A 25,244-nucleotide genomic window follows, 5' to 3' on the forward strand; every position below is an offset into this window, starting at 1 on the left:
TCTCAGACCAGATTCCTGGTAGGATAAAATTTCTTGATCCTCAGTCCCATTGTCTTGCTGGTGGAGTAAACAAGCTGAGTTAGTGGGAAGCCCCAGAAAAAGTCATTTGACAGTGCAAAAGAGGGCAATGATGCTGCAGGAACTGATGGATAGAGGTCAGCTCTATTTTGGGTCAATATTAAGTGCTCTGTGTGGTTGTTTTGTTGGACTTTTTTCTAACAAAGAAGATGAAATGTTACAGTTCAAGAGTGTCACATCTATTGGTGCTTACTGAAAATGGAAATCCAGATAATAAACAAGCATTACTGCAGGGGTCTGGGCACACAGAACTCCAGGATGGAGATGTATCTCTGAATAACATTTTTAGTCCACAACTCTGACCCTTCTGCCCCTATATCTCTCCTCACTGTTCTGTTATATATTTTTGTGGCTTGTTTTTTTTTTTTTTTAACTCTCCTCTGAAGCTCCACAGAGGCTGGATGGAAACTATGACTATGGGTGTCACTAAAGCTTTAACTGGGGGGATTGAGCAAACATGTTGCTGGTTTGAGATAATGTTTATAGAAAGCAAACAGAGATACCAACTCTGCTCGTTCCTAATTTCACCTTTAATTCTTCTTGCTCTTTCCCACCCTGGCAAATCTGAATTCTGTGTAAATTCCCACCACTCCCTCTGCCATGTGGTTGCAAACACTGCTGACTTCTTGCTGTTTTGCTATGGATTGTCTCCTTCACGAAAGTGAAAGAGTTTGGTCTGAAATCACCTTCATTATGACCATGTTTACTTTCCCATGCCCATATGAAAGAGGGGTGTCTTCTTAATTTGATCAGAGCTTTAAATTTCACCATGGTGATAAAGGGAAAGATAATAATAGGAGAAATAATCACATGTACACCTGGTTTTTGGTTAACTCGGAGATCTTGTGGCTGGTGGGGTCAGAGTCTGGGGAGCCAGGCACGTGACTGTGGCTGTTTCTCCATGCAGCAAGGAGTATTTGCTCAGGAGTTTCATCACCTTCTCCCAGGAACGGCTGCCGACCACAGGTTTCACTATAGAGGAGAAAAGATGAGTTTTCAATGTAAAATTACTTTTAGCACCATAGCGCTTCTTGACATGAAGGTCAATAAGTGCCTAAATTACTCTAAGTAACTGAGTTGATTATAATTCCTCTCTGTCACATTCCCTTGCTGCAGCTATGACACTGTGCTGTATAACTTATTTAATTATACAGTGGTGGTTGCTGCTGCGTGTCTGTTGTTGGGGATGTTATGAATATTTAGATTTTTCTTTCTCTCTGGTTCTGTAATTTAAACAAATTCACTGAAGTGTATTTAACCTGAAGTAATCTAGGCTGCATGCTGCTCTGGGCTGTGTTGTTTTAGAAACTTCCCTCTGCAAAATCCTGCTCAAGCAAAGCAATTTCTTTGGTGTAAAGATGGGAAGAGAACCAGCCCTTGCACGCTGTGCAGTTCTGGAGTTCCTCTTTTGTTTGTTTTCTGAGCCAGCCTCAATTACGGTGCTATTGGTGCTTTCAGTGGGTGTATTTTGACAGCCTGGACCTGTGCTGCAAACTCCCCCACCCACACGTGTGCACACCCCCAGTTTTCCTCCCCAGAGGGTGCACTGGGACACCAGCCTGCTCATACCAAAGGTCTGTGGGCTGAGCTGTGTTTAGCAACCTGGAGAGCAGCTATTGGAGGGCAGAAAGTGCAGGACAGGCGATTTCCACGAGAAACCCTTTCCCCCTGGTCATACTGATACAGCCTAAGTAGGGATTCACTGTGTGCCTGTCTGCCCTGTGCTGGGTAGGAAGACTGTGAGTAACACCTTGGATATTTAAACAAAAGGTTTAAGGGGAGGGTTAAGGGATTTTTTTCTTTTTTTTCTTTTTTTTTTTTTTACAAAGACATCAAGACAGAGGGAAGTTCCATAAAGATGTAAGCTGATCCAGGACAAATTATCATTCTTATAATTAAGCCTAATGGACCTTCCTGAGGAAGTTTGATAAGATGCCTTGCTAATATTCAAGGGCTTTTTTTTTTTTTTTTTTTTTTAATATTTAGTCAGTAAATTATGCATAAAGGACAAAACTGAAATAATCACCCAGACATTCACATCACCTGTGCCTGACTAATTCTCATCCATTGTCTTTCATAGCTTTAAAATGGGAAATAAGTAGTAGAGGCCAATGTTTGATAGGTGCTGGTAAATTATGGAAAAATGACTGGTTTTTTAAATTTAAGTTGCATGTGATCTTTTTGAAAATGAAAGATTGCCTACATAGTTGAGTTTTTACATTGAATCATGTTGTAGTACAAGCAAGTCCTGTGGAAGAGCAAAAGAGCAAAGAAAGAAGAAAAAAGTAAAAACTTCACATCATCTGAAAAGTCAAAAACTGTAATAAAGTTTCAAGGAAAGAATGCAGAAGACCTGGTCTAGTGGAAGGTGTCTTTGCCCATGGCAGGGGTTGGAACAAAGTGGTTTTTAAAATCCCTTCCAACCCAAACCATTGTGGAATTATATGAAAACTCCTGAATACCTTTTTTTGGAGTAGGTGGTGGAGACAAATTGTTTCTATTAAAAGATTATTTTTTTTCTCTAAGTTGTATTAAAAAAAAAAATCTCATAAAGAGTTTATCATGTTTATCAAAGTGACAAATGCATTTTCCACTGATGGGTCTGACTTTTAGTTTTAAGAGATTACTGAATATTGTTTTCAGTTACAAGGAGATAAATTGCACTGTTCTTATACAAATATCTTTGCTCTACATGTAGAAAACAACAAATGACTCATTAATTATTGTAAAATAATTGGACAGGACTCTGTTCTGAAAATAAAAAAAAATAAAAATACAATAATGCCAGTCAGACTTAAGGGAGGTGGGAAAAGCCAACCCCAAGCAATTCTGGGACTCCTCTCTATGAAGCTCAGTTCCCACACAAAGGACAAAAGTACTTTCTTATGCTGGTCCCAGAACTGGATCTCTGGGATTTCATTCCCCAACAGGATTTTGATTGATTTTATTTTAGTAGTTTTATCTTATTTCATAATGTTTGTATTAAATCAGATACCCCTGAACACTTAATCTTTTTTAACTTCTAGATCTTTGTATTTAATATTATATTTGCTGTCAAAATCTAGTATCAGTAAGAATCACAATAAATGTAAGTCATTGATCAGATGCAGCAATGACAGGGAAGCAAAAGGCTGATCCAGGAATTGCTGTCTCTAATAGAGACACCTATTGACTCCAGTGAGGTTTGGGTCAGGCCTCAAATGGAAACAAAACCCATCTGTGCTTGCCAGGCAGGTCAGTGGATGATCTGGGATATGGTGGCCATTAATTCACTGTAAAAATTAAGGGTCTTTGCTAAAAAATGGTGACTGGTGAGATAAATAATAGGAAGTTGTGCTGTGTTCATGTGGTGTAGGAAATCCACAGGCTGGATGAGAAGAAAGAGGTTATGATATCAAACAGTCCTTTAAGCACCTTTATCATCCACCTTCTGGTCACAAATTTCAGGGCAATTACCTTAGTGGTCCCAGGAGATGAATGCTGGAGGCTCTCAAACCCCCCTTGGGCTGTTTTCAGAAGAGGACAGAGGTGATGGCAATACTAAAGCCCCATGATCTCCTTACTAGGGACCATGGGGGCTGAGCATCACTGAAATAATATTCTTAACTCAAGATTCATCTATTTAGAGAGCTGAAAAGGCTCCTTACCTCCTAAAAAATAAATAAATAAATCCAGGAATTAACTTGAGTGGGAAGGAGATTTTACAGAAAATACTGCACTATGGCAATTGTTTTACCTAGAAGGAGACAGTTAGGGAGACATGATGTTCAACCACTCATCTGAGGATTTTTTTAACATAATTTGCATTAAGTACTCATTATTAAAAATAGAGGGCTCTGTCTTTATTATGTATGTGCTGGACATGCTTTGATAATGGGATCAGGATATCCATGCAGGGGCTGTAAATCAAATGAACAAGCTTTGGAAACAACACCTAGTTCTGCTTTCCAAGTGCTGAGCCACATATTGCTTGGAAATAAGTTCTCTTTTACTGGTTATTTGTAAAAGTGATTTGGAAAAGTTAAATTTAAGTTACTTTATGTGTAGATTGTAATGAGGTGAATGCATTAGTGATGGCCATGGTGTCTGTGACCTTAACTTGCTTTTCTTGTTGGTTCACAACACCTGGAGGAAATAAAGATCCCTAAGCCATCCTCCCTGGTGTCTGCCAAATCAGGTGCAGAAGGTCAATAAGGTGACATCTGTGACTGATGTCCCAGCAGGGAACAGAGGCCTTGGATATGCTGCTCAGCTGTGGAGGAACTGAGGAGCAATTCACTGGGGCACAGGGAGCCTGGTCACACCTTTTTCAGGGCTTGCAATGGGGTGGCATCTCTTTGGGACTTGGGGAAAGTTGACCCCAGTCAGTTTGGCCACTTGATCATCACACCCAACTCCCAGTCTGGGTGTAGCCTCCTAGAAAAGCACTCTGAAAACCAAGAATTGGTTGCTGATTTTTTTTTTTTTTTTCTATTTCATTTTCCTTTTCAGCACCTAAAGGATGATTAGGGTGAACAAGCGGGAATGATAAATTTGGCAACTATGAGGAGGTGTGAACGACCTGTGTGGAGACAGCATAAAAATAGGATGTCTCCAATAATTCCCAGGGGAGGGTGAATATTAGCTAAATAAAAACCTGTTGTTTTAATGAACTCTGCTGCTATTTTTTAATTTTTTTTTTTTAAACTCTGCATGCTGAAGGGAGGGGAAAAATTGTTACTGTTTAAGTAGTGTCTGGAGGGGAAAAAGATTATGTTCTCATCATAAACCAAATGACAACAGATTAAAGCAGGTAAGTAGCATCATGCTGGCCATTTGGCCAGAGTATAAACAGGTTTGGGTTAATTGGCACTAAGGAGGCTGTGCTGTTTGAGGGTTTATATTTAAATACCAGCCGTTGTCCTTCCCATATGTGTTGACAAAGCTCTTCTGAACAGTCATCTGTTGTTCCATCCACAGCTTGTTTCTGATAGCTATACGTAGGATATTTTGGCTTTAAGAAATGAGAGCTTATGGAAGATATGTGCTTAAAGAGTTTTCTTTCTCAAACAAAGAGAAAAAGCCATATTCTCCAGTGGCTCTGTGTTCCTTGTTATGTGCTAATCTATCCTATTTCAGCCTAACCCCTTGAGTGTTCCTTTGTACCAAGACTCTTGGGGATGTTGAAAAGGAGAGGGTTGTGTGGTGTAACTGCACATTTCCCTAAACTGGGGCAGACACCAAGCACCTCACTGAGCCTCTGGGCTGACAAAACACAGAGGGAAGTCTTGCCCTAAAGTGCAGAGTATGTGCTGCAAACCTTCTTTGTCAATTGTAAAACCAAGTGCACAAGTGCTGTCTGGAACACAGTGGTGTCTGAGCATTACAGTTACAGGTCTGTTTTCATATCAAGATCAATGAGCTTGTAAATTTTGCAGTTAGTTTTGAGCATTCTCTTAGAATTCATGGTCTGTCATGTTTCTGATTTCACTTGGGCTTCTTTCCCAGGAGAAACAGATCCAAGCCAGCAGAATATTTGGTGTAGCTGAAAGGAAATATTAATTCAAGGCCCTGATCTTGAAAGCTCTGTTTGCCTGACACCTGCATCCTGCCTGCTCTGCCCTTGCACATGAGCACGGTCGAATACTAACACCCCCTCCAATTTCTGAGACAAAAATGCTGAAAGGGGCTGAACATTGGAAACAACTTCAGTGTATCTGTGCACCTGCTATTCTTAGGAGCTCAGACTGCAGAAACAATAATGCTGCCTCTGGCTTTGACGTCTCCAGACTGAGAGTGACACTCCAGCATTTGGAGCTGCTGTCAGTCTGCTGGGAGAACTTAGAAGAGGCTGATAAAGTTTAAAAAGGAAAGAGCTTTGTATCTATAGAAGGGAAAGAAAAAAGCCTTTGGGGGTTACAGCAATATGTTGCCTTGGAAATATTTGATCAGGTTCACCATTCTATTCAGACACTTCACTTTTTAAAAGCTTTAAATCTAGTAAGTTTGGGTCTTGAATGATGCAGCTTTAGTGGCTGCTTATCAGCTTGTGACTATGCAAACTGCAGAAGCTAATTCTGAAAATTTCCGACATTCAGGTGAAATTGAATGACCTGAAAATGGATCCATCTTCTCCTGTGCTCCCATCAAGCATTTTGGAACAAACTGCCTTGCAGCTCGGATGCAGCCCCACGGACAAAAAGCTTGCTGTCCACTTAGATGAAAAGGATGAGTTAAAGCATCTTCGGGAATGTTTCTATATCCCCAAAGTCAAGGATCTGCCTCCAAGTGAGAGTTATAATTGCTGTGAGGGAGAGGGAGGGGGAAAGGGCTTGGCTTCACATCTTCTGCATGTGTTTATCACAGGTCTTTGGAAATCATCGTCACTTATGAGATAATTGAGCAATTGTAGTCATATCTGAGCACAGAATGTCCCTGCTGTTGCTAAATCAATCCATCAGCTTATTCTAGCACCAAAAGCTCTATGTTCTCATTGCCATCCTGAATCAAGTGTGAGGATACAGTACTTATGTGGTGCTTATGCTGTCAGTCAGCAGCTTTGAACAATGTAGTGACTGATTGAAAATTACAGGCAGGAGCTTTTTTGTCTAATGGCTCGAAACAGCAGCGTGGCTTGGGTAGTTCAGAGCAGTTGTTTCCTTGGTGTGATTCAGTTTGGTACTGTCTGTCTGGTTACAATTATTTTAGTTAATGAAAGAGGCAGTATATATATAATGTGAACATTTATGTCTTATTGCTGGTGGTGGAGCTATTTTCTCACTGAGGCCAAATGGAAGACTGTACAGAACAAATAATTGAAGTGAGCAAATAATTCATAATTAAGCCTTTTATTTGAAGATATTTCCCACTTTCCTCATGAATAGCCTAAAAATAGATAGCACCTGACTTCAGTGATGCTATATAAAATTGTTCTGGATATTTTCCTCCTTCTTTCCTGTTCTACAAGTTGTTTTGAAGAGCCTGTGGCATGTCTGGGCATGGGGAGGGTTTGGTGTGGAAGCAGGAGGGGTGGAAAGAGGGGTCACAGGCTGAGAGGGAAGCTTCAGGTTAGGACTCCCAGACCACCAAAATTAAAACCCAGCTTCAACTTTTTTTTGGTACCTGCAGTACCAGGCATGTTTAGTCAAATTCATGCAGGGAAACCTAGTGGGAGCATCCCCCTACAGAGGCAGCAAGGTCCTGGTCTCTTGTCCTGCTTCCCAAGTCCTGTCTGAGTTTATTTTCATCTCAGTTACATGGATAGCAAAAGCTCTGCTGGCTCTGCAGGCCCTGGTCACTGCAAGCTGGACACTGGAGAAATTATTATTTCATACAGGCATAGTCACTCTCTTCCTTTCCTGCCTTGGCAAAATGTATCTATTGAAAATAAAAGGAAAAAAAAAAAAGATTTTCCCTGCTATTTTTGTTTGGTTTTTTCCAGTAAATGTAGACAGAATTTTCTGCAGATTTTCTGAAAGGACGAGTACTAATGGTAAATTAGAAATTATAGGTGCATTCACCAAAGTGTTTCCAGTAAGGGACTACAATAGAAAATGGTGTCAATAGTCTGAATTTCTGGACATCTTTTGAAACTGTCTGTCATCAGTGTCTTCCTGCTGAGCAGTGATGAGTGTTGGGATTTCAGTCTGCTCCTGCCCTTGGGACACAGGGTGATAAATCTCAGTTCTCTGTGTTCTGGTGGTATTGGCTTGCCTTTCCACACATTTAAATCCTTGAGTTGTGCTGTTTCTATTACTCAGAGCAGGACTGGGCACAACTGGACACTTTGCAAATATTTAAACTATGTGCTTCTTCCATGCCTCTGTAATTTTTCTTTTTCATTGTTTTTTTTACTCGCTTAAGAGTTTCCTAAACCCTCTCTGTTTGTTTGGGGATTTGGATATTCTGTACTCAAAGCTCCTTCATGGTGCTGCAGGATGTGCCACCAGAGCTGGAAAGATGCTGGAGCACAGTTCCCATGGCAGTGCTGCTGGAATCCAGCCCAAGCAGGAGTAGCTGGATCTTTGACTGCAGAAGGTCAAATGTCTCTCCACGATATCAAAGGTCACTTTCAGTGTACTGTTGTAGCAGCTTCATTTTAAAGACTCTTCTGAGAAGTAGGTAGAGGTTTTCATACCCATGTGACAGTTTTGGTTTCTTCCTTTCCAACATCCGTTATTGTTTTTTTTAATTATTATTATTACCACAATATTTAGACCCAAAGACTGCTGCTGTGGGGTTTTTCCCCTGTAGTTACAATAATATTTAGTCTTGAGACTGTGGATAGATATGTTTTAGTGAAGATAAACAATGTACAAAGTACTACTGGTTGAAAAGCACAGAGAACTCATCATTCTGGTGTTCCTAAATTGAGGGTTTTTTCCCTCCCCTTTTTTTTTTCCTGTCCTTCTTTTCTCTGCTTCAGCTGTCATCAAGAACAGCTTCCCTGCTGAAGAACAGCAGGGGTGTAAATATATATATATATTTACATTGTGTGACTATACCATAGAGACAGATCTGCCATGACATTTATCTGCACCCGGGAGCGGATGCCAGATAACACCTTCCTGAAGATAAATGTCATTACAGATATTAGCCATCAAATATTCTTTATATATTTACATAAAACATTACAATGAGGCTTTAAAATGAAACCTTACAAGAAGCAGATGAGAACATCCATAGGAGGCAACAGTAAGATGACGTAAAGGAAAAAATATTTAGGAAGTCATTATAATAGTTTAATTTAGTTATCAAGTTATAAACTGCCAGGGCTGTTTATTTGCCATATCAATCAAGAGGAAACCAGTAGCAGCCTAACTCTGCAAATCTCTGAGGTTTTATGTGCAAGCATGAGGGACGAGGCTCAGGTGAGCAAATGAGGAAAAGATGACAGCAGAAGATTTAGGGAAATGTTTGGATCCCTTCTCCAAGCTGATGACAAAGTCTTTAACTCTCTCTCCGTGCACTGCAGGGAGGAGACAGGGATGCCTGGATTGCAGCTGGGCACCAAATCACCCACCTGAGCAGGGCTATGGCTCGTGCTTTGTCACCTTGTAAAGGAGTCAGGCATCATTTGGGTTTCTTGGGAATGAAAAGATGCCATGGAGTGAAAGCATTGAACTGTATTTCCCAGAAGAAATGGTTAGAGGTAGTGGTTAATAATAAAAATTTGTTTTTTTGAAGGGCTGGTTGGGGAGGTACAGGCAGGTGTGAAAGAGCAAATCTTTTATCCTTCAGCTAAGGACAGATATAAGTATTACTTATAAGCATTACTAATCAGATAAGTATAAGCAGATTTAGTCCTTCCTTTCTGGGTAATAAATCCATTACATTTCCCCTTTTTGTTTGGACTGAATATTTCTGACAATAAACTTGCTTTTCCTTTTAGGTTTTAAAGGTATAAAAGTGTATATTTAATGTATTATTATTAACAATTAGTATATTAGCATATTACATTACAATTAGTATAATTAGCATATTAATAATTAGTATGCAAAATAATGTATGTGATTACATTTGACCAGTTTGCAAGAATCTGAGTAGATGTGTGAACATATATTGATAAATATATATATATATATTTAATTAATCTTAATGTAAATGTATTTTTGTCTTTATTTCCTCAATTGTGTTTATTTCCTGTTAAAATATTTCAATATATATTTCAAATCAACCACAGCTCCTCCAGAAATAAAAAGGGCCAATACTGTGATAAATAAATGTAATTTAGGGAAAGACAAGTGCTAGGCTTAGGAAAAAAAAAAAAAGTATCACTTTTGCACAGTGAATAGGAGTTGTTGAAGCACGAGGAGGTGCTGATCAGGAGGAATTACAAAGATGGCGAAAAAAACAAGCAGTAATGGTCCAAAATGAGTCTTTTAGTGATGTCAGAGAGGGGGAAGCTTTTTGTCAAAAGGAAAAGAAGTTCATCCAGATTTAGAGTTGATAACACATCAAGAAAAGGATATCCAAAGGAACAGGTGGGACAGACAGAAACGTGTTAAAATACACTTTATCAAAAAGGCACTGCCCTACCTCTCCAGCAGTGAACAAGCACTGCTTTTATTTAGAAAGAACTGTAGTGTAAGAAAAACTGCCTTACTTATAATTCCTCTCCTGTTTTACTGCTTGGTGAGTATTAGTCGGATCGAGCTCCAAATTCTTGAGCAAGGATCCTTCCCTCTAATCCCAGTGGGACAGTGTTATTGTGTTTCTTGGTAGGAAAAGAACTGTTAATAGAATCAATTTGGGGGCATGGATGATATTTATGCTTCTCTGTTTCCATTCATATTACAATGGAGATGAAAAACAGACATAATATCTGCAAAACAGATTAGGCTGAGATTGCTCTCTGACTTATGCCTTTTAAAAGCCTCTAAAACTTTAATTAAGGAATTACCCAAGTTGTCTATACTCCTGAAAAATTTGTTCCTGGGGAAGTTCAGTGAAATTGCTAACTGTTAGTGCAAAAGGTAGTAGGAAACCTTTTCCAGGCTGTTTTTATACAGGCCTTACAAAATTTTCACAGACTCAGTTGCAATCTTATGGTTCATTTCTAGCACGTGTCTTCATTCATTTGCTCTTTATTCTGAGTGATATCAATTATGTTCACCAAAATTATATGTGATATTAGGTTTTATGGGTACTGTAAGTATAGGTAGAGAGGAATGCAAATTACCACTTCTAGAAGGTCACCATCACTTGTCTCTCCAAGAATTTGTAACATGAGAAATAACAGAAGAAGGCTGTGTTTGGATTGATAGATGATGACACAGGATAATTAGATTGTTCAGAACCTCTCTAGAGCTATTATTTATAAATTTCTACCGCCTTGCTTTTCTCCTAATCATTGAAAAGATTTGTCAACATAGATTTCCTCCTCCTCCTCAGACAATGACAAGAAGTGCAGCCCACAATATTTGCTGACAAGACAAGAACTTTTGAGACTGCCTTAAAACATTCTCATCAACAATTACATTTTTCTAAATAAAGATTTAATAGTGCAGGGACAAGTTACATGAAAGACACAGATTTACCTAGTCCTAACTTCTATTAAATGCATGATTCCAGTAGCTTCATTACTCAGTAGACATATATTGATGGTGGAAGAAAAGTGGATAGTCTGATTAGGAAAATGCTCCCTGTTTACTCACTGTTGGTTACAGACCTGATAAAATGGGTGCCAGTGGCTGCTCCTCACACAGCCCCTGGGAGCTGGGGATTTAGTGGTGCCTGAAGTCACATCAGCTCCTAAAACTGTAGGAGGAAAAGGTGAATAATTACTTCCAAATTGCCTGCTGTCCTCCTTGGATCCTTTGCAGGGTTACCTGAGTGATGTTCTGGGAGAGAGGTCAGGATGTGACACCTCTGTGGGGCCTGTGATGTGCCAGGGGAGGGACAGAGCTCTGGGGGTGGCACAGGTGTGTTTGGGGGGGTGTGCACACCTGCTGGGCCCCCTGTGCTCTATCCCACACCTGCTGAGCCCCCCGTGCTCAATCCCATCCCTGCTGAGCCCCCTGTGCTCAATCCCACCCCTGCTGAGCCCTCTGTGCTCAATCCCACACCTGCTGAGCCCCCCGTGCTCAATCCCATCCCTGCTGAGCCCCCTATGCTCAATCCCACATCTGCTGAGCCCCCCTGTGCTCAATCCCACACCTGCTGAGCCCCCTGTGCTCAATCCCATCCCTGCTGAGCCCCCTGTGTTCAATCCCACCCCTGCTGAGCCCCCTGTGTTCAATCCCACGAGCATTTTGTTTCTCTGCTTTCCCTCCACAGCTGACCTGGCCCTGGTGAATGGAGAGGAGAGCTGTGTGTACTTCGTTGGGAATTCTCTTGGGCTCCAGCCAAGGAAAGTTAGAACTTACCTGGATGAAGAACTGGACAAGTGGGCTCGGACGTGAGTACCCTGCAGGGTGTGCCAGATGCTGTCCTGTGCCTCAGAGGAGCACTTTATTTTGGGATCTTCCTTGGAGCAGCAGAATAGCATGTTAGAAGTACTGCAGCCCAGGAGTGAAACATGCTGAGTGTTTCCCTGGTGGTGTTTATGTCTCTTGTAAAGGCAGGAGCAGTAAAACAGGCACAGATACCCTTTCAGCTGATAGCCCGTGCTGTGTGTGGGGCTCTGTCTGGCTCACCTGAGGACCTGTGCAGTTCAGCCCTCCCCACCCATCAGTCTTCACAAACAGTGTTCCTACAAGGCACACAAACCCATTTGGTTACTGCTGCTTGCTGATGAACATGGTGGGGCTCCAGACCCTGTGATTTTCTAATTAATGTTTTTAACAGTGATTCACCCTGCAGGTCTCACAAACAGCTCCCCTTGAAACAGCACCGAATGCAAGTGATGCTGCTGCCCATGCTGGCAGGTTTTTGGCTCCTCTTGAAGCAGGTCTCTGCCTGACAAGTTCATTTTATTTAGAAAGAAACATTCCTGTCTTCTCAGTATCATCTCATCAAGGAGTTGAGTGTGAATTGCAACAAGCTTTGCTGAATTAACCTGATGGAAAAGAGACAGGATAAAAGGGCACATTGCAGGAAAGGAGCATTGTCATCATAACAAATGGAGAACTTTTTAATATACATAGGGGAAAGAAAAAGCTTTTTTTGCTCTTTATTTAGGTTTTTTTAATATTATGTCCTGTTTCCCTTAAGAGTCTGTGCTTTGAGATCTCCAGCACCTGCCTGAGCAGCTGGAGCAGGGATGAGTAAGGAAAATGATGAGTAAAAAACAGGGAACTGAAGGTGGGGAAAGGAAAATAACATCCAGATGAGTGAGTGAGCTGGGTGAGAGATGAACTCTTTTATAGGGTGCGGGATATGAGTGGAACAGATGTGATTTCATGGTGAGAGAGCAGAGGAAATATGGAGAGGCAGGAGAGGAAAAATGAATTCTGCTAAGTGGGCAGCCTTGTTTCAGCAGGAACGGTTGAGATGCAAATGTGAGAAATCTGTAGCTGCTCTTCCACTTGTAAATGTATGAATGCTGGGAGCTCATCAATATGGTTTATTGATTCCTATTTTTCACCTGTATTCTTATAGGTGAGAAGGCTGAGAATGAGTGGGAATGAGTGGGACTTTGGGAAGAGCTCATTCCTTCTGATTTTTCAGTCAACACAACAATGCAGTTTCTCCAGTCGTTTGAAAAAATTGCAACCCCGTCCATTTCTGTGCTGTTATCCCACTTTGTCAGGGAAACAGCTGAGCTCCTTCAAAAGGCAGAAGTCAGATAACATTCTTAGAGTGATGCACTGGGACTGCAAATGTATTTCAGCTCCTCCACCGCATCTTTTCACTGCCTCACTTCTATTCTTGTGTTTGTCTTTGCTGCAGTGAAGGATGAGTTTTTCCTCAGTGGCTGTAAAAACCTGGAAGAAAAAGGTAGGCAGTGTGTTCCTTCAGATCAAAAGTGCCTTCAGGAACTGTATCTAGGGGGGAAAATATGGCTGAACATTGATTTCAAGCCACTGCAAGAGAGGGAGCAAAACTAGAAAGGCTGTTTGACAAAAACACAGCTTGGCCTCAAAAGCCTTACCCAGAATAAATCAGAAAGTTTATTCCAGTCATCAAGGACAGCTTAGCAAAACCCAGTCTAAGGTGGTAGCTGTTTCCTGCTGAAGGCTGTTCAGTGGCTGTTGTGTCAGCAGTGTGGGGTGTAGTGACTCTGGCTTAGACAAATAAGTAGCAAGAATCTAAGAAATGGCATGCAAATTAGGCACATCCATCAAGTCAGCAATGGTATAGATTCTGGCTTTCTTATAAATTGGTTTATTGCATTTTCTGTTTGTTGTGTCTTGGGACCCATCTCAAAGAGCTGTGAGTCCATTTAAATGGCTTTCACTGCTTGTAGTTAATGGCAAGAGTGAAAAGGAAGATTACCAAGTGCTGGTCAAGGGCAGGGAAGCTGCAGCTTTATCTCCAAGTGGTGGTGGCAACTCATTATGCAAACAGCTGGGAGAGAAAAGCATGGAAAAGCCTCTTTCTTGTTGTGTTTCCTCTTGGTGCTCAGTTCCTTTCCCCCACCTCCACTTTAACTGGGGGCTTACAGATCTCATCCCACATCTGCCTCCCACAGACCTTCTCTGATTTTGTGTTCTTCCTCTCCATATCCCTCATTCTACTGTTTCTTATGCTAATGTAGCAAGATTACAAATCCAAGCCACTGGCATTCTTAGTATGGATTTAAAAGCAGCCTCTGAGGCTTCATGTTTCAGTTATGATTTCAGCTAAATCCAAGATTTATTGAATGAGGGGTGAAAAGGGATGAAGTGTTGTTCCCTCATGTTTAGCCTAGAGTAGCAAATAACTCAATGTTTTAAAAGTCCAAACTTCAAGGGACTTTTTTGGTTGGAGGAAGGCCAGGAGGTGCTTTGCAGTGCCTTGTTTTCCCCTTTGCTCTGCCAGAACCGATTAAGTAATTAAAATATTTTATAGAATCATTACTGTGTGTGAGCATACTCTCTGCAGCAGGCAATGTCTCTCTCGTCTGAATAACTCATTAAAGTGAAACAATTAGAACAGAGGGGAGCCTCTGTAGCCAGTTGTGCTCATGTGAAGGGCTGGCAGGGTGACTGGGGAGTGGGGAACCTGCTGCACACAGGTCTTGAGGACTGGAGCTGTTGAGCAAAGTTAAGACTGAAAGGAAAATAAATATTGTTCTCAATGGATGTATCAATGTAGGGGAGGGAAGGAACCACTTATGTGAAAAGTATGTTGGCACAGTAAATATAAACAAGGAATTAATAAATTGAGGCTAGAAATAAAGCATGTATATATGTCTATATATATATAGATATACACTTCTAAACATTCAAGCCATCTGGCAAGAGGCTGACATGGACATACAATTAACAACCTCCTAGTTTGAGGAAGGCTTTGCAATGTAAAGCCTGTTGTATCAAATACTATTTTCAGCAGGTCAGAAGGTGTCTTTGGTTCTGTGTGCTGAACTAATCCTGCAAGATATGGGAACCCTGCAAACAGGAGAGCAGCTTGGCCAAGCCCTGTTTGACAGCCTCACCTCTCCTGCCATCCTCAGGACTCCTCTGAGCACTCTGCCTTTCAGCAGGTTGTATGAGAGAGCTGCAAATGCCTGTTTTAATGCCCAGGGGTTTTAGTTTTGTCTGTAATCTACTGGTCCGTGCAGCTCTTTTTCTTTTGATATGTCTTCCTTTTTTTAGGCTGTTTCTTTGCTTGAAATCATGGTCCAACTTAAGAGTCTGTACTGGCTCATTAAATACCTTGCATCATTTTTGGCAAAGGAGCAAGAAGGAAATTTGCACTTGAACAAGATTTGGATGAGCACAGAAGATTCCTGAAGATGGCAATTAATTTAAATTCTTTTTCTCACTGCCTTTGAAACCCTGGGATCATCTCAGAAAATGTGTTTCTAGCTCCCCTAGCAAGCCTTAAATCAACCAGACCTCAGCGAATAAAACGTGGCATTGTGATTTCCTGCCAAAATGAAAATAAAATTGTAACTGACTAAAAATTAATTTGCACAATGAGAAACTCTCATAGAAGTTGAAGAAATATCTGTTTGTCTGATGCTCTGTGATTTGACGGGTGAAGTTTTGTATTCATTAATTTGCATACCTCAATTTAAATCTTTTTTGCTACCTAGGGTGCAGTGGGGAAAAAAGGGATGTAGGCTCTCCATGTATGAGGGGAATGCCAGGAGCAGTGCACTTGTGTCCTTAAAGATTATTACCCCCAGTGCCTACCAGAGCTGAGAGAGGGGTGGCATAATATACAGAGATATAAATTCTCTGAGGCAGAGCATAGAATTTTACAACCTAAGTGTAATAGGATGTATTGTGCCATCAGCAAAGTCTACAGAGTTTCATGTGATTAAAATAAAAAAAAGGGTCCAAGAATATGCTTTTAACTACAATTTTAGAGGCAATAATTTTTGTCTCTTGGCATTTATATTGGCCATCAAGAGGGAAGCAAGCTGTAAGCTGTGCCATAATAATAATAAGAATAATAATAAGAATAATAATAAATGCTGCCTCTCCCTTCTTTCAGTATGGTTAAATGTCCATGTTTTCCTCTCAAAATAAAACATTCTCATGATCAAAATCTCAGAACTGTTTTCATGATAACTTGGAAATTTATTCTGAAATTTTGAGAGTCCTGTGTGCTGATAGAGAGAACTTTCATTAGTAAATTCCCATTAGAATGACACTAATGGCTATAAAATCAGGGAAAGCTAATGAAAGAGAATCCCATAGGTAGTTAGGACTTATTTTTCCCATCTTATTATGTTTGCTATCCTCTTTCAGAAATACAGATTCCCTCAGGCTGGGAGCCACTGAAAATCTTTGGGGGTTTTATTTTAACAGTCTGTATTATCCTAAAGTCCCTTGATCGCTATATTACAGTTAAGAATAAGACAGGAAATTACCAATAAATGTCTTGCTGTTTGTGAAACATATACCCCTGTCTTCAGGGAATGCAGCTGCATTGTGGGCTGATAGAAGGGAGGCAATTTGAACACTAATCCTGCCCCTCACAGCATTTTCTCCCCTCCCCACCCACTGCCTTTATTCCTCATCTATGCAATGCTCTTGTAAATGAGGGTTATTTCACACTGCCTGCTCTCTCTGCTGTCGAGGGCTCATCAGAGAGCAGTTCTGAAATGGAGGAAAGCAGTCAGCTGCTGAACCAGGACCTTACCCAAACTGAGGGTCCTCCTTGTCTGCATGGGACTGGACTTGTTCAGCATGGGGATGTTATTTTATCTCTAAGAGATGGTTCAGTTGTACCTGTGCACTCCTTCAGCTGCTGACCTAATCCAGCCCAAAATTAAATGTTGTTTTGCAAGGATGAGAAGCTTGAAATGGTTAATACAACTGTGCTTTTTAAAAGCAGCACCCCTCCTGTTCTTTAGGGTTGTAGTTCTTTTCTGAAAGTATCCCTAGGAGGTGTGAATTAGACCCAAGTCGATCAAAAAGGGTCTGACTGTAAAACACCCAGGTAATTTTTGTGGGAAACTGAATGAAACTCTACCTGAGAAGGGAAGTATGAGGTGGATAGGGAAAACCAATGTTTCAAATAGCCCTGAGGATGGGGTAATGTCTCATGCACCCTCCACTCTCATGTCTTAATCTGCCAGCTGTACTCCTGTGATTTTGAGTGAACTTTGTGCACCAGCTCTTCTTTAAAAGGTTTATATACTTTTTTTTTTTTACTTTTTTTTTTCCCACATCAAAGCTTTTAGGGTGTCTTTTGCTCTCCCCGGATTCCTACTGGCTTTGTCCTTATTTTGAAACAGCTTTATACTCAGCCTCATGCAGCCTGGTGTTTCCAACTTCACAAGTACCCTGTGGTGCTCAGCAAATATGAAAATCATCCAGTGTGAGATGGGAGCCCAGAGCAATGTTTCCATGGATTAGCACCATTATTACTTTTCTCAATCTGCTTCCATTTGCATTTAAATCTGTACTCTACACCCTGCATGTTTAAGAAACTAGGCAACTTTTTATTTATATATGCACAGTAGCTACCTTAGAAGTTTTTCTTCTGTATCATAATTGAAAGAAAATTTAGTTCAGAGCACTCAGTCTAGAACTGAATTTATATATCTGCCACTTCAGAGTAGCAGCACACTGGGGTTTAAGGTGACCATATGATCCCCTGCAGCCAGGAGCAGTTTGCAATATAAAGTTTTTAAATAACCTTTGTCAACCCAAAAAGCTCTGTGCACACTGAGATCTAGAACAATTTTTCAAGGAGAAGAGAAACAATAAAAATTAGCAATCAGCTCTGTTGATGCAGGGAATCACCTGCCCCTGCATGAAGTCCCCTCTGGTTTATGCAGAAGTGTGAGCTCAGACAGGAGATGTAGGAGGATGGAAATTGTTTCTGACAAGAAATATTCCTGTCTGGGAGCAAGGCAGTATTTAAGTCTGTCATCCTCTGCACCATCTAATGCCCAGTCAGAAATGCAGGCTGGGGAAGTCTGTGGGGTGGTCTCTGCTGTCTGTGATGTGAGCCTGATCCCACAATGGGATGCCCTGTCCCAGCTTTCCTGTCCCCAGAGCCTTCCAGAACCCATGCAGCCACTTCCAGGGGGCTTGTGAAAAAGCTATCATCTTTAATTCTGAGGAATTTATAGAGGAATTTTGTGGGCCAAAATAAACAATTTCAAGCAACTGAAATCCTGTCATAAACCAATAAATTGCCTTTGCTCTGAGGTTTAATGGTACAAGAAAAGTGTTGTGCTCAGTTTAGGCAAGTCTCAGAGGATGAGACTCATCCATCCTCCACATGTGGAGTCTCCAAATCAGACATTATTCTTTGGACTGATGCAAATGGAACAGCACAGATGTTGATAAATTTTGCTTTCCTTTTCAGAGGTGTCCATGGCCATTTCAATGGCCAGCGCCCGTGGGCTTTGGCAGATGAGTGCATCCTGGACCCCATGGCTCAGCTGGTTGGTAGGTGCCACATGCAGGGGAAAGCCTTTCTCCAGAAATAAAAACAAATTTGGTTTCTTTTAATACTCCAAACCCTGAAACTATGGAGGCAGAATTCGGTTCCTTTTATTCTTATGTTTGAAAGTAGGTTTTCTTGTGCATGGACTAAAATTTTATTTTAAGGCTGCGAGTGACTTAGGGGATGAATGTATGTGATAATGTATGACCATGTGCATATCATGGAACTAATTGCAGCAGAGGGTTTCTTGGAGCATCATAAACCACTTGGACTAACACTTGAAGCCCTTTTAAAGGGCACTTGGTATTACAGAATCTCAGTCACTCTTCCAGAAGTAAAATGATGAACTTTCCCCTTTGATAAATGATTTCTATCTAGACATTTTCTGCTTTTCCTCTTTTCCCTGCCACTAAATCCAGACTTATATTTGAGAGCTGCTTATGCCAATGGAGCAGATAATTGGGGCAGGACCTGCTATTGATGAGTTCCCATTACCCTGCTGTCCCCCTTGCTGCAGGACTTTGGCAGGAAGTGCTGCTGCTTATTCCAGAGACTGAGGAGCCCTGGAGACTCCTCCTGGTGAATTTGCCATGAAAGCAGTCAGCTGAGTGGGAATGCAAATTTCCTCTCTCACTGCTTGCTCTGTGTAGTTGCTGAAATAATTTTGCACTGGGATTTCCTTCAGAGTTGTCTCTGAAAGGGGAAGAGACATTATCTTGGCAGGGTCTTTTTCTCCCCAACCCTCCCAGCTGCTGTCAAGGCTAGGTTAGTAGATTTTGGGGAGATCTGGCCCATATTTCAATGCAGGTATTGAAGGCAACTCTCAGTAGTGATTGTCAGAACTGAATTATCAGGCATTTGTTTATGCCATCACTAAGGAAAAATATTTCCCTTGTGTTGACCTACTGTATTCTAGATATTGTATCGTAATTTCTCCTCCAACTGCAGACAAGTGTTCAATGAGAAAATTATGGTCTTTCTCCTTCAAGAAAAGCAAATGGGGTTGGAACAATTGGGAGCAGAGACATTAAAGAATGTTTCATGACAAGTTTATTTATAAACTTATAAATAAAATCCCTCTCTGAATCCTTTATGAACTTTCCAAATAGCTAAAATAGTGGGTGTTATTATTGGAGCAGAACAAATGCAATAAATTGTTGTTGTAGTTAGTCTATCCATGGTGGAAACACTGAGAATATAAATATAAGTGTGGATTTGCTGGGCAACACTGGGCTGTGTTGAAAAATCCCATCTGCAGAATGAAATAAAAATCCCAAAATGCAGATTGGGGGTTCTGATTTTTAAAGTTGCTACTATTGTACGTGATGTTACTCAGGAGGTTAAGAAGTTACTTCTCTTGCTTTCCTTACATTCAAGGGCAAGCACACCATCTTCATCTGTTAAGCATCATAGGACATAAAAATGTGGAAACACAAAGGTGTGGAGGGTGTTGAAATGCTGAACACAGCTGATTTAGGGCTTCCTCCTGTGTGACCCATCTCCCTTGGCCAGTGGGTGTTCTTGTTCTGGTGGGGTACAACTAGGAAGCTGTGGACAGCTGGGGAAAGGTGCCTTGGAATTTTCAATTGGAAACTTTGAATTTAATGAAGCAGGCAGACAAGAATTTCTCATGTCATATTCCCAGGCACCCGAATAGTAATCAAGGTAAGACCACTGATGTTCTTCATGTAACAGGAGAGAGAGAGAGCCAAGATTCCCCAAAGGACAGCTGGAAGCTTCTGAGTTATCATCTTTCTGTGCATCACCTTCTGTGACTGTTTGCCTCTGCTTTGTTTGCAGAATGTGGAGCCCCATGGCAGGCTGAGCCCTGACCTCCTGCCACTGCCACTGCCAGGGTCCCTCTGGCCCCAGCTGGAGGTTAAGAGTCACTGCAAAAAGCAGAGAATGAGGCTGGGACCCTTTTACCCTTAACCATCTGTCATGTAGAAGCTGCCAACTAAGTTTCTATTTTAATATTAATTTAACTGCAAGATGCATTGTAGGTGTAAGGAGATGGAAATGAGAGCTTTGCTTAAACTTCATCCAATTGCCCATCCATCTCCTTACTTTTATTTACCAACCTCCATGTGATACTTTACATGTGCTTTTACATCACCATGGTTTAACACAATGAACTCATTATAATTTTCTTCATAGTATACAAATATTCTAAAATTTTCAATAAAAATTACGACTGAAGTCACCCGAACACTAACCCAATTTTTTATTTTTAGAATTATTTCCTGGGAAGTGTTTCCTGTTGTTTCCCTCAAAGATAGAAGGCATAGTTTGGATTCTGTTCTCCAGGATTTTTGGGGTTTTGTTTGATTAAATTGTAAAATGGTGTATAGGCTCACATCTGGCTCTCAAATTTATGTGGAAGATTTTGTTTAGAAAATTCCCTCATGGCTTTTTTTCTGAACACAGGTTAAGAATCACTCGATTCTTAGAATGCAGGTGAATTAATATTTCCGAAATAATGGATGTATCATAGTAAATTCCAATTTCTAAAACTGTAGGCAATAATGAAGAGGCTAAAAGGATAAATGGAGGGGTAAAAATGCTATGTTAAAATGTTCTTTTCAATGTGGTATTCCACAGATTCATGAAATGATTAGGGTTGGAAGGGGTCTTAAAGTACCAACCCTCTCAATTTATGCTTAAGTGCCATTTTCCAGCAAAAAATAATATTGATTGTGTATGAGTACGTAGCTGAATGAATTCTGAGTTTAATGTAAAAACAATAACAGAATTTTACTCTGTTTTTTATTCAGTATTGAATGTGTTATGGAGGAGAAGAATTGTCATTTCTCATCCTAAGCAGTGGTAGCAAGTAAAACTCTTTGGTGAGATTATTCAGGAATGGACCAAAGACTGTAAAACACCTTTGTCTGCTTAATGGTTTATAGAGCACGAACACCTTGCTTATTAAATGCAGTCACATTTTCTTGTTCAATGAAAGTTACAGTAGTAAATACCTTGTGAAATGGAGAGTCAAGGTCAGTGGAGGCCAAAGCTTTTTTTCTGTGCTCACACCAAGTGGCAGAACGCAGTGAAGGCAATCTCTGCTTCTCCTACCAGACTTTATTAAAACATTACAACCTTGGCAGGATCACCTTCTGATGGAACAAGATTAACTGTGTGGCTGCTGCTGTACGATGTGCTCGGGCAGGTCTCTGTTGAGGGAAGACTGAACGCTGAGCAGATTTGGAGTGACTTTGAGTGATAAGGATTATTTGAAATAACCAAAATGTTTTCGAAATTGGGGCCCTTAGCCTTATTTCCAATCATTTTACAAATGCTTTTTACTTACTCCACTGAGAATCAGACTACCCCAGCAGTCAGAGAGGAGAAGGATGGCAGTGTCTGCCTAACACAATCATAATTGTCTCTGAAGTTGTACTTTGCAAACGCTGCTTCCTTTTATTAAAGAGGAGATTTATCAAGCAGAACATACAGGTTTTAGCCTGTCCTGGAGATATGGTATAAAGTTAGGAAATAAGGAAGGCAAACATAATTTTGTCTCCCGTGTGCTGGGTCTTTGAATATTGTAATAGGTTAATTGGATCATGGAAAGGTTGTTTTCTGAAATGCAGTGCAGGTTATAAAGGATAACAGTTTTCCAATGACATGGATGGGGTTTGTTTTGTGGGCATGAAATTCAATAATGGAAGGCTTTTAATAAATATATAATTTACGGAAGACCAAGACTTACATGACAAATGTAGTGTCATATTTAATTTGGGATGCTAGCATGCAGCTAGAAGTGATCTACAGATTAACCATTTGTTTTATACAGTATCAGTACAGCAGGCAGAGGATTGCTTGTGCAGAATTTTCTGTGAAAGCCACAGATTTCACAAAAGGAACAGAGGGAAAAATAAGAACAATATAATTTCTTGCTCCTGTTCCTTTTTTTCAGCCTCAAGAGCTCCATAGAAATATTAAGACTGCAAATAATACTGTTTCGAGCTGCAATCACTCTCTCTAGCTGTCCCCTGGATCTGCCATAGAACAACCCCAAGGTGACCTCTTCCAGCAGCATGGAGCCTGCAGATCCAAAGCTATCAGAGGGAAGAAAAGAAAGCAAAGGAGAGGAGTTTAAGTGAAGTAAAAAGCTTATTTTTCCCTATGAAGAACTAGTCTTTCATGCATTTCTTTCCACAAACTTGATGTTCCTGGTGTCTGAAGGAGGAGGGACCTTATTCATGACATCTCCTCTTTGTTGTGGCTCATCCCCTGAACTGATCATTCCCAGCCACTGACACGTTTTCCAAATCCTTCTATCCAAAACCTGGAGATTTCAGCAACACCTGGGAATGTCCTTGAACACCTCAATGAGAATGGTGCTCAGCTTTTCCTGTACTGGCAGAAGCTGAGGCTTGCTTTGGAGGAATGTATGGATTAATTATAATTATAGATTTCCATGTTCTTTGGCTATATTTGCCTGTATTGGGTTGAACCCGTGGTTACATCTTTTTTCCCTTGCTGAAAAAAATGCTCATTCTGAATTTAGACTGTTTAGGATGCAGTGACAGTGTGTCAGGTGTCCCCTAAGGCAGAAATTCAGGATTCAACTTTCCTTTTCTTGTAACTCCCCTTACCCTTTTATAACCCCAAATCATATTTTCCTTCCTCTTTATTGGTTCCAAGTGGCTGCTGCCCTTCCTTCTTTCTTACACTTCTCTTCATCCCTCCCTCTCTGCACCTCTCTCCACATTTGGTGAATCTGTGGCTGAGTGAGGATCAGAACAAGGTTCACGAGCACATCTCCCATCTGAAAAAGACTCTCAAGATATAGATTTGTCTCAAGGATGGATTTCTGCTTTTTAACAACAGACACCAAACATACCAGAAGGAAACAGGAATTGATTTTCTCCAAATCTTGGTGCCAACCTGCCCAATACACAATTCTCTGTCCTGCCTAAAACCTTTCACCAGGGCTTGACAAATGCAGGAGAATTTGTTACTAAATACTTGTTTACAACAATTAGTTGTTACTAATTAGCTCTGCCTGTGATTAGCTGTAGTCCAAAGGCATCTGTTATTATCCTCCTTGGAGCAATGTGGGAATGGCTTCCTGTGAAGCTGCTACATTAATAATGGTCTGTTATATCCAATAGGTCAATTTTGCTTATTTCATTTTTTAATTAGGGATGAGATTTATCTTGACATTACAGTAACCACTTACAACAGATGATTATCTCAGTATGTTTTCTCACTTGGGTTGCATATGAACTTTTGAAAAAAATAAGTCTTCAAGTCTTGCTTTACATGTAATCTTTGTGACCTCACTTGTCTGAGGTATTCAAGATAATAAATCCACTGGTGGTTTGTTGGGAAATGGGAAGATTTTGTTGGGGTTTTTTTGTTTTCTGTGTCTGACCTGAAAAAAATAAATATTTCCCTGCCAGTGCAGTGTAGAGAGTCAGACAAGAAGTTTTTTTTATTTCTCTCTGATGACACCTCAAACGTTTGTTTCCTTTCCAGGCTTTGGAGAGACATTGACTGAATTCATGCTTTTGCCTTCTCACCACTGTTCTAAATTTCTCTGAAATTTTAAAGAAAAACTCCAACAATTTTTCAAACTTTTTATCTTTTTATTATTTCAGGGGCCAAAAGACAAGAAATAGCCTTAATGAATGGGCTGACTGTTAACTTGCACCTTCTGATGGTATGTCTTTATGATGTATATTTGATCCTGTGTTGCCAAGTTTATTTCTCTTTTCTTTGTGTGTGTGTAAGCAATGTGTTTTCTGAGAACCTCACAGAGACAGCACTGGGTGACAGATTAAGTTTTTAAGCCTTGGGAGTTGTATCTTGAATAATGAATGTGCAAGATCTGACTCAATACTAAGCAGGAAAGCTGGACAGAGAAATAATTTCAAGGACACTGTAGGGGAAGTTTGAGCTGTTCTCACATGGGTTGTATGCCATTTGCCAGAGGAAATAGTATTATTTAAGAAACATTTGCAAGAAACTTCTCAAATTTAAATTCCACACCAAATTTCATAGATAAAGAAACAGGAGCTCAATTGTGAGCAAGACAAAGCTGTAATATCAATTAAGCTTAAAATGCAGCTGCATACAAGAGATGTCACTTAAATTACACTATTTTATATGTGCCTAAAATGTGCTAAAGCATTTTGATTTGCATACCATAGAGACCATAAATTGTTTTATTTATGCTCAGGTGTCCCTGTGGCAGCATAAACCCTGTCTTTGGCTCTCCAGTATTTCCAAAGATTTTGTTCAACTGGGTGATCTTAGATGAGAAGCTTTGATTTGTGTGGTTCTCACAAGGTTTATCACTTGGATCTGCTCCTTGCCAGGAGCTGAGAAGAAAAGACCACCCAACCATAGGTGCTGAGATCAGGTCTTTGGCCAGCCTTGTTTTGGAAGAAGGGATGATTCCATAACTAAAGTTTTAGGGCAGAGATGTAAATCTTAATTCTTTTTCACTGCCTGCTGCTCTCCAGCTGCTCCTTTTGATTGCTGGGCTGAGCTGGGTGAAACCCCAGCTTCCCTCCCTGGCTGCAGCCAAAGCTTTGCCATTGATTCCTGTAAGTGCAAGTTTTCACAGCTGGGTTTTGGTGGCCTTTGTTATGGATATGTGAAATACAGTATTGTAACACTTTCCTACTTTGATAAATCTTATATGGACAAAGAAATATCTGTAATTTCTGGGGATTCTCTGTACTCTGCATGAAAGTAAAGCAGTCTTTATTAAGTTATATGCTGGGAGAATC

The 25,244-nt window shown here is 40.5% G+C and overlaps 1 protein-coding gene across 1 annotated transcript in view; it reads left to right on the forward strand.

Moving 5' to 3' along the window:
- Positions 1–1,639: 1,639 nt before the first annotated feature.
- Positions 1,640–25,244, forward strand: part of KYNU (kynureninase) — a 57,445-nt gene continuing 33,840 nt past the window's right edge. The window contains exons 1-5 of the mRNA XM_079311048.1: positions 1,640–1,817; positions 6,156–6,345; positions 11,836–11,956; positions 18,415–18,497; positions 24,108–24,169. Coding sequence (XP_079167174.1) covers positions 6,177–6,345; positions 11,836–11,956; positions 18,415–18,497; positions 24,108–24,169 — 435 coding nt within the window. The 5' untranslated portion in view covers positions 1,640–1,817; positions 6,156–6,176. The remainder of the gene's footprint in view (positions 1,818–6,155; positions 6,346–11,835; positions 11,957–18,414; positions 18,498–24,107; positions 24,170–25,244) is intronic.

The sequence above is a fragment of the Erithacus rubecula genome (assembly GCF_903797595.1).
Source record: "Erithacus rubecula genome assembly, chromosome: 8".
NCBI classification, from domain to species: domain Eukaryota; kingdom Metazoa; phylum Chordata; class Aves; order Passeriformes; family Muscicapidae; genus Erithacus; species Erithacus rubecula.